The 12,776-nt window shown below is 41.0% G+C and overlaps 1 protein-coding gene across 7 annotated transcripts in view; it reads left to right on the forward strand.

Annotated features, from left to right (window-relative positions):
* The window catches only part of MAPK10 (mitogen-activated protein kinase 10), a 367,409-nt gene that overhangs the window by 228,874 nt on the left and 125,759 nt on the right, over positions 1-12,776 (forward strand). For all 7 annotated transcript variants that reach the window (XM_073541540.1, XM_073541533.1, XM_073541530.1 and 4 more), the window contains exon 3: positions 997-1,166. In XM_073541540.1, coding sequence (XP_073397641.1) covers positions 997-1,166 — 170 coding nt within the window. The remainder of the gene's footprint in view (positions 1-996; positions 1,167-12,776) is intronic.

Here is a 12,776-nt window from a genome sequence, read left to right on the forward strand (position 1 = left end):
TTCACAGTAATGGTCATTTAGAAAAACACAACTAAATCTAATAGTATTTATGAACCTGTGGGCCTGACAAATTTTATAGTAATACTTATAGTGAAAGTCCTTATATGTACTTCCATTAAAAGCCAGATTTACATAATTTAATAAAAATATCTTTGGTAAAGAAGTTGTCTAAAGCTAGACTGAGATTTACCATATTAATGGTGTAACGGGCTGGGTGGTGGAATCACTGTGCCTTGGTCCAAGGAAAGCCTGGAGGGGCGTGACTACGTGCCTCACCAAATCCAAACTTGTATATACAGCAGCTGATGATACCGTGATCTGAGGAGAAACTAGGGAGGTGGACTAGGTGCTACTTCAGAACTGACCTAGGGAAGATTACATGTGACCCCCCTAGGGACAGGTAGCTGGGACAGCCCGAAAGAAGGTCCAGTAGATGCAGGCACTGTAAGAACACGGGAACCACGGATACAGACAAGACTGACTCATGTACAGGTGAGCACTAGCAAGTGTGACTGGACGGGATGAAGAAGAGATGAGTCCTAGCAAGTGCAGCTGGACCACCTGACGTAGAGATGAGCACTGTCAGGTGCAACTAGATCGGCTAAGATGAGAGATAGCAAGTGCGGATGCACTGGCATCTGCAGCTGAAGCAGAAAGTAAGGAACGGAGACCGCGGCGGTGACTAAGTCGGCATCTCTGCTGGGGAAGAAGAGCAGAGGGCAGAGACGTCAGTGCTACAAATGGTCAAGGGTTGTGTAACTTATTGCAATCGTCTTTTGTGCTATTGTTGTGTATACTTCTAATGTCACACTGGATTAATTGATTCAGTTAAAAGTTTGTTTTTTTTCGCATTCACATTGTCTATAGCTTAATTTCTACATTGCTGCTAATCTCTACTATAATTATAGTATGCCATGTAAAGTATCTCAATGCTAAAGAGATGGGTGCTTTACTATGGAACCATTTTTATTCTTTCCATATTTGTGTTTCCATCAGGGATTCAGTAATCAAGTGGATGTGTCATATATTGCCAAACATTACAACATGAGCAAAAGCAAAGTTGACAACCAGTTCTACAGCGTGGAAGTAGGAGACTCGACTTTCACAGTACTGAAACGCTACCAGAATCTCAAGCCAATAGGTTCTGGGGCTCAGGGAATAGTTTGGTAAGTAAATTAAGTATTCTTTTTTTTATCAGTTTCCCGTGTGTCATCAAGGCTAGGAAGTAGTTCATTATGGCATACGTGTCTTATGTCTTTCCCTGATTTTTCTTTCCTGGAACTATATATTTTTTTTTTTTTACTTTTTATGTATAGAACTGATGCCAAGCTGCATTGAGAGCATTGCTGTCTGTACTGATTTCAGTTTCAGTTTTCATCCATGTCCTTTCAAGTTGAAAACAATAGCTCAGTATACTATGTTAATTTTCACAGTATTTTTTCACAATTTTCTGACAGATATAACTTAAAAAAACTGAAATGGAATCCAACGTTGCATGTTTTTGATGCCATTTGATAAGTCAAGTCTATGACTCCATTTTGGGCACATTTGAATTTCGTATATCAGTGTTTAGACAGGAGCAACAAAACAGTGTTACTGCTTATTAAAATTTCCAGCCATTTTCAAAATATTACCATTTTTCTTTTGCTTAGAGCTCATTGCCTTGGAGACCAACCACCTCTTCTAGGCAGCAGAACATGCACAGTGCTTACAAGCTCTTTCCATTCAGCTTGTAAACTGTTTTTTTCTAAGATGGTCAAGATCACGTGAGGCCTTCAGTGCAGTGGTATTAAGCTAAAGAGCAGTGGTGGTCGGTTTCCTAGACAGTGAGCTGTAAACAAAAGAAAATAGTTAAGATCTTAAGAACATCTGCAAATTTTAACAAGCTGTAAATTGCAAAAGTTCTTCTTTTGACAACCACTATCCACCTATATCCATCTATGAAGATGGGAATAACCCTTACATTTCACTGTAAAGCAAGTGGAAATTTGTGAATGTTGCCTGTAGTCTCTCATCCTTCTAACCCAGTGCAGCTGCAGAAAGTGTTCGCAATGTTAATGTGCCCTGGAACTTCACTTGGTTAGCAGATGAATAATGTCATAATAAATTTGCGATTTTATGAAGTGACTAAAGAGACTAACATTTGACAAACACAACTGTCCAACATAGCACTTAGTGACTATAAAAGCTATTTTACACCAGTCAGTGTCAGGACAATTTAGTTTCATATTAACTTAAAACACATCATATGATATGATTTATTTTATACGCAAAACGTTTTTACAGCAGTCACTACCAGTTAGCTAACAAAAAAGGAAAATGAATGGAATGAAATGAATGGAACAAAGTGGCAGATTGCTAAGAGAGGTCATCAGTGCTTGATTGGCAGGGGTCTTGCTGCTGTGACCTCTGGCAATTGGTAGGATTTTTGGAATCGCTCTAGGAAAGTACAGTGCCACTTCATCATGCAAAATAATGATTGTGATGGTTTGATCATGCAACCTCATACAACCTCCGAATGATGAGCAGGATTGACTATAGTGTCGATGCCACTATAGTCAGCTCATTGGTGGGAATTTGACCATTATGGCCGCTGTTTATTGCTAAGTCTAACAATATGCCACTAATATGTATGCTATGTCAACCCATGTATAAAAGTCAGCCAAAAACGGTGCTTTTGTATGACTAGTCCATGAGGCAGGTCCCCGGTGGCTTCTCTACACTTCTAATTCTACTCCCGTAAGGGAAGTAGAATTCCACTGGTCAAACACTAATGTTCTGTCCTTAGAGCAGGCAATCAATGTTAAAGGATTTGTCGGGGATTTTAAACAAGCAGTTCACTGTGGTCTTGCAGTGTTGCCGCCATGCCCATCATGTATGTGCAGGCAATCACTGGCCTCAGGTTTGATGTTTTCATAAACCAGCAGAATTCACATGAACTGCCTCACTGGAGCAGCATGGGAATGAATGGTTATTCCTAGAGATGAGCAAATCTTTTGAAATTCAAGTTTGCAAAATTTTTTAGTAAAATTTAGATTAAGTGTGACACGTAAGTTCTCCAATGCCTTCAATTGCCCTGAAAAGACATGTGCGACACTCTGAGGACTACTTAGACTCTATCCAACCCCTTTCAAGCTCTGTAACACATATAATGCCATTGTGTTTGTAATGTCAAAGTGAATGTTCTCAAAAACTCCTCAGAACCCACCTGCTTTTACCAGTGGTCCAATCTAAACCTGGATAAACCATTAATTTTATAAACAATGAATACAAGGTAGGGGATTTGATGGTGACTTTCCATTTGGAAGTCAATGTCTGCTCTATCAACGCTGTATGTTGCTTTCTATGGCTACCATGGTGACTAGCCCAAGGCTACAATAGAATGAGTGTTTGATTCCTGGTTCTATGACCCTCTCTGACTTGGTAAGATTGTGACAAAAAATAACACTTCAGCAGTCTTTTATGTTTCCATTCCTGGGAAACAGACCAATTCAGAACAGGGTCCTACTGGGCTATTCACACCAGTCAGAAAACAGAAAAATGTTAATTATTTTCCAGAAGTGATTATGATAAAGAAAGCAATGATCCGGAAAACCATGAAAGCTTTATTTGTTTTTTGTTTTTTTCTAACTTTAGCCTTTCATGCTCAATTACCAAAGGGAGTCATACCAGTCAAAAAAGCAAAAAAATCCAAATTTTTGCAAAAAAATAGGATGTTGGTAAAAAAATTGGGAATGGTTACAGTCACCACTAACTATACTGTTAATGTGGCTGTAATTATTCTGCACTTTGATTGCCAGTCACCTCTGCAGCATGTGTGCAAAGCAGGTTTTCAATAAAAATGCTGGATAGTGGCTAAAGCATCCTTACATTTGTAGTGAGTGATGACTTTGTCCGCTCTTTGACCCCTATGACTGGATGCAAGTGGCTGCAGGGAAGCTATAAATTAATTTAAATTTAGTCACTGCTCCAGATAGGCCGCAAGGCACTATTTTAACAATACTTACCAGCAAACTATCCCTATATCTGCTTGTACATAGCGTTTTGGGATATGACAGGTTCGCTTTAACTTTTGTCACTGTTTTGAATCATTGCACCTTCCCAAAAAGAACCTGCCAGAAAATGCTAGGTGCATGTCATGCACAAAAAACAACAGTGGCTGTATTGGTGCAACATGTACGGATTTCAAATTTGACAAATACAGTGAGTGTGCAACAAATGATCAGTTTGGAACATGCTCACTTTGTAGACAGTTACGCGGTTAAATATCTGTTTTTATTTTAGAAGTTCAATTCCCCCCCTTCCCAAGAAATCCTAGGTACAAAGCAGACCAAAGAAATGAGCCGCAGTATTGGTCAAGCGTGTATATAGGCCTTTATAGACTGTATAATACATTCCCCATAGGCCTCCGTACTGTATGATGCAGTCCCCATAGGCCTTCACACAGTATAATGAATCATAGAATCATAGAATCATAGAATCGTAGAGTTGGAAGGGACCTCCTGGGCCATCTGGTCCAACCCCCTGCTCAAAGCAGGATTCGCTAAATCATCCCAGTCAGATGTCTGTCCAGCCTCTGTTTGAAGACTTCCATTGAAGGAGAACTCACCACTTCTCGTGGCAGCCTGTTCCACTCATTGATCACTCTAACTGTCAAAAAGTTTTTTCTAATATCTAATCTGTGTCTCCTCCCATTCAGTTTCATCCCATTGCTTCTAGTCTTTCCTTGTGCAAATGAGAATAAAGTTGATCCTTCTACAATGTGACAGCCCTTTAGATATTTGTAGACAGCTATTAAGTCTCCTCTCAGTCTTCTCTTTTGCAAACTAAACATTCCCAAATCCTGCAACCTTTCCTCATAAGACTGGGTTTGCAGACCGGTCACCATTCTGGTCGCTCTTTTCTGAACTTGCTCCAGTTTGTTAATGTCTTTTTTAAAATGTGGTGCCCAAAACTGGACACAATATTCCAGATGAGGTCTGACCAAAGAGGAGTAGAGGGAAATAATGACTTCACGTGATCTAGACTGTATGCTTCTGTTAATACATCCTAGAATTGCATTTGCCTTTTTTGCTGCTGCATCACACTGTTGACTCATATTCAGTCTGTGATCTATTAGTATACCAAAGTCTTTTTCACATGTGCTGTCACTTAGCCCTATTCCTCCCATTCTATATATGCTTTTTTCATTTTTATTGCCCAGATGTAGTACTTTGCATTTCTCCCTGTTAAAAACCATTCTGTTAGTTGCTGCCCACTTCTCCAGTTTATTTAAATCTTTTTGAATCCTCTCTCTCTCTTCTCTAGTATTAGCTATCCCTCCTAGCTTTGTGTCATCAGCAAATTTAATCAGTTTACCCTCAATTCCTTCATCTAAATCGTTGATAAAGATGTTGAACAATACAGGGCCCAGGACAGAGCCCTGTGGTACCCCACTTGAGACATTCTTCCAACTGGATGTGCAGCCATTTACGACCACTCTTTGGGTCCGATCACTAAGCCAGTTATGAATCCACCTAACAGTTGCCTTGTCCATTCCATACTTAGTCATTTTTTCAATAAGGATTGTATGAGAGACTTTGTCAAATGCTTTGCTGAAGTCAAGATATACTATATCTACAGCATTTCCTTGATCCACCCAATCAGTGATACCGTCATAGAAGGAAATTAAGTTAGTCTGACATGACTTATTAGTTACAAACCCATGCTGACTCTGTTTAATCACTTCATTCTTATCCAGGTATTGACATACATGTTGTTTAATAATTTGTTCAAAGATCTTTCCTGGTATAGAAGTCAGACTCACCGGCCTATAGTTGCCTGGGTCCACCTTCTTCCCCTTTTTGAAGATAGGAACAACATTTGCTCTTCTCCAGTCTTCTGGCACTTCTCCTGTTCTCCAAGAATTTTCAAAGATTATGGAGAGGGGTTCAAAAATTTCTTCTGCTATCTCCTTCAGTACTCTGGGGTGTAATTCATCTGGACCTGGAGACTTGAATTCATTTAGGTTAGCTAAGTGTTTCCTCACTATCTTTCTGTTTATAGATATCCTGGATTCTTCTATTCTCTTAATAGGACAGTGAATAACAGTTGATGTTACATTTCCTTTCTGAGAGAAAACAGATGCAAAATAGGAATTTAAAAGTTCAGCCTTCTCAACATCCTGTCTTACCATTTCATCATTTTCATCCTGTAAAAATCCTATAGCATCTTTGACTTTTCTTTTACTTTTGACATATCCCCAAAATCCTTTATTATTGCTTTTGACATCTCTTGCAAGCCTCAATTCATTTTCAGCTTTAGATAATCTGATTTGTGCCCTGTAGGTTCTGCAGACAGCATTATATTCTTCTTTAGATATGCCTCCCTCTTTCCATTTTATAAACATTTTTTTCTTCCTTTTTAGCATGTGCTTAAGTTCTGTGTTCATCCATCCTGGTTTCCTTAAATGCTTCCTATTCTTCCCTCTTTTCTGAATTGTTAACAACTGTGCTTTGAGAATTTCATTTTTCAAGATTTCCCATCCTTCCTGGACATTTTTGTCTTTAAGGATATCCAGCCATTGGATCCCTAATGCACTCCCCATAGACCTCCATACAGTATAATGCACTCCTCATAGTCCTCTATACAGTATAATGCACTCCCTGTAGGCCTCCACACAGTATAATAATAATAATAATAATAATAATAATAAATTTTATTTTTATAGCGCCGACATATTCCGCAGCACTTTACATTTCAGAGGGGATTTGTACAGACAATAGACATTACAGCATAACAATAATCACATACAGTAGATTATAACAAATAACAAGAGGAGTGAGGGCCCTGCTCGCAAGCTTACAGTCTATGAGGAAAGAGGGAGACACGAAAGGTGGGTGGTAACAGTTGCTCAGATTGTATGGACCAGCCATAATGTTAAGTGTGTAACAGTACAGACACAGAGGGCTAATGGATGCATAAAGCATGTGGGAACATGATGCTGGGAACCTGGTTATGGTAAAACTTTTGGCTCTGCCACACAGGGATAGGTTAGGTTAATGTGTTGAGGCGATAGGCCAGTCTGAATAAATGCGTTTTCAGGACACGCTTAAAATTGTGGGGATTGGGGACTAATCGTATTGACCTGGGAAGTGCATTCCAAAGAATTGGCGCCGCACGTGTAAAGTCTTGGAGACGGGAGTGGGAGGTTCTGACTATTGAGGATACTAACCTCAGGTCATCAGCAGAACGGAGGGCGCGGGTAGGGTGGTATACTGAAACAAGGGAGGAGATGTAGGGTGGTGCTGAGCCATGGAGGGCTTTGTGGGTGAGGGTAATAAGTTTATACTGAATTCTGGAGTGGATGGGTAGCCAGTGTAATGACTGGCACAAGGTAGAGGCATCGGTGTAACGATTGGCGAGGAATATGATCCTGGCTGCAGCATTCAAGACAGATTGGAGAGGGGAGGGTTTGGTAAGAGGGAGACCGATTAGAAGAGAGTTACAATAGTCGAGACGAGAATGAATAAGAGAAACAGTAAGAGTTTTTGCAGAGTCAAAAGTAAGAAAAGGTCGAATTCTAGAAATGTTTTTGAGGTGCAGATGACAAGAGCGAGCCAGTGATCGAATGTGGGGGGCAAAGGAAAGCTCGGAATCAAGTATGACCCCAAGACAGCGGGCATGTTGCTGGGGAGTAATAGTGGAACCACACACAGAAATAGCAATGTCGGGTATAGGTACATTAGTAGCAGGAGGAAACACCAGGAGTTCAGTCTTTGACAGGTTCAGTTTCAGATATAGTGAGGACATGATATTAGACACAGCGTTTAGACAATCGCCAGTGTTTTCAAGAAAGGCTGGCGTGATGTCAGGAGAAGAAGCGTATAATTGGGTGTCATCAGCATAGAGATGGTACTGGAAACCAAATCTACTGATTGTTTGACCAATAGGGGCAGTGTACAAGGAGAAGAGGAGGGGGCCTAGAACCGATCCTTGAGGAACCCCAACAGTAAGGGGAAGGTGAGAGGAGGAGGAACCGGCAAAAGAAACAGTAAAGGAGCGGTCGGAGAGCTAGGAGGAGAACCAGGAGAGAACGGTGTCCTTGAGGCCAATGGAATGGAGCATAGTGAGGAGGAGCTGATGATCCACAGTGTCGAATGCTGCAGAGAGATCCAAGAGAATTAGCATGGAGTAATGACCATTTGATTTAGCTGTTAGCAGATCATTAGAGACTTTAATAATGCACTCCCCATAGCCCTGTGTGCAGGATAATGCACTCGCCATAGGCCTTTATATTGTATAATACACTCCACATAGGCCTCTATAAAGTATAATGCACTAACCATAGCCATCCATAGAGTATAAGGCACTTCCCATAGGCTTCCATATAGTATAATGAACTCTCCATATGCCTCTATATAGTATAATGCACTCCCCATATGCCTCCATACTGTATAATGCACTACCCATAAAAAAATACAATAATCACCTCTCCTCCTCGTTCCCCTGCTCCATCCCCCACTGTACACTGCATTGAGACTCTGCAGTTGACGGCTGTACAGCATGCAGAGTCTCAAACAGAACAGACATCGTACATGCAGCGTGTCGCCCTGACTGTAACACATCAGAACGTCATGGCCGCCTTCTGCTTAATGGGAGAAGTGACGGTGGACCCTGATGGGCCCTTCCATGTGACGGGGCTGGGCCTATGGCCCTCTCTGCTCCCACAGTAGCTACGTTACGGAGTACTGTATATCCATATTTTATATCCGTGTGACATCTGTGTGGCATCCATTCTTATACATCAACATTTTAAAATGTGCATGATCATATACAGTTTTCTGTGTTAATAATGACAATGTGTCCGAAAAAAAACAGATGCTATATGGTTTACCCGTTTGGGATTAAATATTTTTTTTTTGCAAAGCATACACTTGTGTAAGGCCGGTTTCACATTAGCGCATTTTCAGCGCGCGCACGGCCGGGGGTAGCTCCGCCCCCGAGCCGGCTCTCTGCCCGGCGTGCCCGCCCCTTGCCTGTAGCGCCGCCTCCTAGCGGACGGCGGCGCCTGCGATCGGCGCACCCTATCTTTAGCATAGGGTGCGCCGATCGTGCGCAGGTCGTGCGCTAGTTGCGCTTTGACCTGCGCTGCGCACTTTTGACGGTGCGCCGTGCGCGCCAAAATCGAACTTTTCGGATTTTGGCGCGCACGGCGCACCGTCATAAGTGCGCAGCGCAGGTCAAAGCGCAACTAGCGCACGACCTGCGCACGATCGGCGCACCCTATGCTAAAGATAGGGTGCGCCGATCGCAGGCGCCGCCGTCCGCTAGGAGGCGGCGCTACAGGCAAGGGGCGGGCACGCCGGGCAGAGAGCCGGCTCGGGGGCGGAGCTACCCCCGGCCGTGCGCGCGCTGAAAATGCGCTAGTGTGAAACCGGCCTAAGTGAGACTTATCAGACATACGCAAAAAACCTGAGCGTGCTGCAATTTTTTTCAGTCGCCAATTTGGTCCCTGACAAAAAAGAAGCTAATCTGCCCGCTGACAGCAGAGAGTCCTAATAGCATGTGGTGCATAGGCTGTGAGGATTTAAAATTCCGCTATTACGTAGAGTGACTGCAGATTTTCTTCACAGACCTGGACAACCCCTTTAAGTTGTCTTTTTTAAGTCTTTTTTGATTTATACTCCACAACTTTTCTTATTCGGGCGTTTTAGACAGATTCATGAAATGCGACATTTAACAAATGTCTTATTTTTGTGGGCACATCTCATTCCAGTCACTGTCTGGAGTAAGGTTTCAGGAGGTGTTTTCAATTTGGCAGCACACATTAGACAAAGTTGCGACTTTTCAAAGGATATGTGACTCTTGGTGCTGAAAACTCACAAAAATTGGTTAGAGATAAAAACAAAAAAGATAAGCTATTAAAAACCAAAAAGGTAAGCTATTAAGAAAAAGGTAAGCTATTAAAACAAGACAAATTAAACAAAACTATCTTCAATAAATCGCAAATGATGAATCTATAGCGAAGCTGTAATGTCCTCTGACTATCCAGATTCACAAAATAGCTGCTGAATTCCTTGCCTCTGCTTTTTTACAGGCTATGATAGTCCTTTTTGATTGACTGTTCTTTATCATGTGATGTGATAGCCGCAAGACATTATAAGGAAGTCCACCTGGTCATGACCAAGGTCTTATGAGCCATCTCTTGCTGTTGCAATCTTCTGTATAGTTTTAATATAGTAGCAACTTTTTAAGACAGTTCACGTGAAGCAATAAATTGATCCAATTCCACAGGTTCAACGGATATCTAAAAATTTGACACAAATTTCATTCGTATAGCTCTAGTTTTTTAATAGTTATGACACATTTCCAGCACTTAGGTTTTTTTGTTTTTTTGTAATCCAATTGCTATTGGCAACAAGAATATGCATTTTTATTCAAGTGCAAATGAGTTTTGCTTAGCGTCCCTGCGCTTTGCTCGGTTCATTTAGCCGTTACAAACATTTGTTGACATCTCAGCTCTAAGCATTGTTAAATGGTTTTATTCCCGCATTCGGTTAATCAGCTTAGTATTTATGTGTTGCTATAGAAATTTAGGATAGCAAAAACGACACAAAAAAGCTGTAGCAATAGCAAGGGTATTTCAGAATTTGCCATATTGAATTTATTTCAGCTACATTTACTCGGTGCATAATATTCGCAGTGATTAATGATGTTTGACGGATCCTGCTTTTCTCCGAGATAAATTGCTTGTCTTGTTGCTCTTGAAGATTAAAACACATTTACGTTGCACACAATGATGAAGACAGAAGGGAGCATTGATTGTAAAGGAAGTCCAATTGTGACTGTCGATCATATGTTCAGATCTACATGTATTCTAGCTGAGAGAGATTGGGTGGGAGGTTTCTAGCCATGAGAAAAGTTCCGCTTACACTGCCCGATACTCGACGCTAAATGTTTGGCAACATTCTTGCCGGTTGGCGGTTGTTTAATAGACTACTTGCACAGAGCGACCCTACTTCAAATGTGCACAGACAATCAGTTATAGATTACTAAGCGATCATAGGTGGCAAAGGCCCTACTTAGTTACTACGATATGCTGTGATGATCTTTTGTCCAATCCGAAACATAATTTCACCCAAGGAACTAACGTTTCATCGAGTGATCGGCAGCCTCTTCAGACTCTGATGAATGCTCTTTTAATGATAATTGTGCAGGATAAATGTAACTTAAATCTAGTATACATACAGAAATAATAATATACCACGTTTGTTTTAGTAGTCTGAATGCAAGGTTTCATTCAGACATGTTTTTTTTTACGTATGAGAAAGTGATTCATTAGTGATTTTCATCAGAGTTATCCGATCTAGGGTGTGTGTATCAATTTTTGAGAGCTATTTAACTTTTGTACCCAAGACATGCAATTTTTGATTTACCCTTCAAGGCGTCATTTAGATATTGATGAATCAAATATGTGTTCTTTCTGTGCTTTTCTTTTCATGGATAGAACACGTACCCATTATAGTCTATGGGGCTGTTCACATGTCCTTGTTTGATTATGTAACGAGAAGTCTGCAAAAAATCATGGAGATGTCTGTTTTTGAGTCATGGATCAATTACCCCTACAATTTTATGGGTCCATGAAAAATTGTGGACAGCACACGGATGGCATCTGTGAATAATTTTGTAATATATAGGAGAAGTTTTGCAACTTTTTGATCTCTTTTTATTTAAAAAAAATTTTTTTGAGAGGCATAGTGATTGAAATGTAGAAATTTTGATTTTTGATAACGTTTTCCCACTTATGTAAAATGTATGATGCTTTTTATAGTTTTGAATGTTATAAACATGGCAATAACATGTTTTCTGTTATTGTTTGTTTATCTTTTTTTATTATGAATAGGAAAAGGGGGATGATTTCAACTTTGACATTTGTTTTATATCTACTATATTATCTAATTCTGTCTGTCTGTAACGGAAATCCCGCGTCGCTGATTGGACGCGCCCGGCTGGCTGCAACCAATTAGTGACTGGCACAGTCTGGCCGCGAATTGGGACCGGAAGATGCCGGGAGCGTGGAGAGCAGATTGGGGGCCGTCGGAAGGTGAGAATAACCTTTTTTTTTAAAAAAAATTTTAAATTATTTTTTACATTCTGTCTTTTAATGTTGATGCTGCTTAGGCAGCATCAATAGTAAATAGTTGATCACAATTGCCAAACACTATGCTTGACAAGTGTGACCATCCTGTCATTCACATTCCAAGCGATGCTTCAAATCGCTTGGATTGCGCTTGAATTCCGCACGCGAAAATCGCATGAAAAATGCTTGTTTTCCACAGAAAAACGCATCCAAATTCGCATGCATTTTTCCCGCGGCGGGAGTTCCTGATATGCTGCGGAAATTTCCGCAGCATTTCTGCAACGTGGGTACTTAGCCTCATTGTGACACGCAGCAGCGACCAGGCCCCCGCTGTGAGATCGCCGATCGTGGTGGATCGTCCTGGACCATCTTTTGAACGCCAATCTCCCGCTGGCCATATTCTAGAATACCCGATGCGTTAGAATCAGGCCACCATCTAGTATATATGTGTCTTTGGAAGTAATCAGTAATGTTGCAGTCCTTCTCTGAGGCGTCTTTTTTCTGAGCTAAACAAGCACCACAGCTTTTCCAACCTTTCATCATATGAGAGACCTCCTTCCCATGTAATAATCTAGTTGCACACCTTTGAACTGACTCTAACTTCTAAATATCCTTTTTAAAATGTGGAGCCCAAAACTGGATCCCGTATTCTAGA

Source organism: Dendrobates tinctorius, unplaced genomic scaffold, assembly GCF_039654945.1.
Source record: "Dendrobates tinctorius isolate UK_male_01 unplaced genomic scaffold, ASM3965494v1 ptg000011l, whole genome shotgun sequence".
Classification (NCBI taxonomy): Eukaryota; Metazoa; Chordata; class Amphibia; order Anura; family Dendrobatidae; genus Dendrobates; species Dendrobates tinctorius.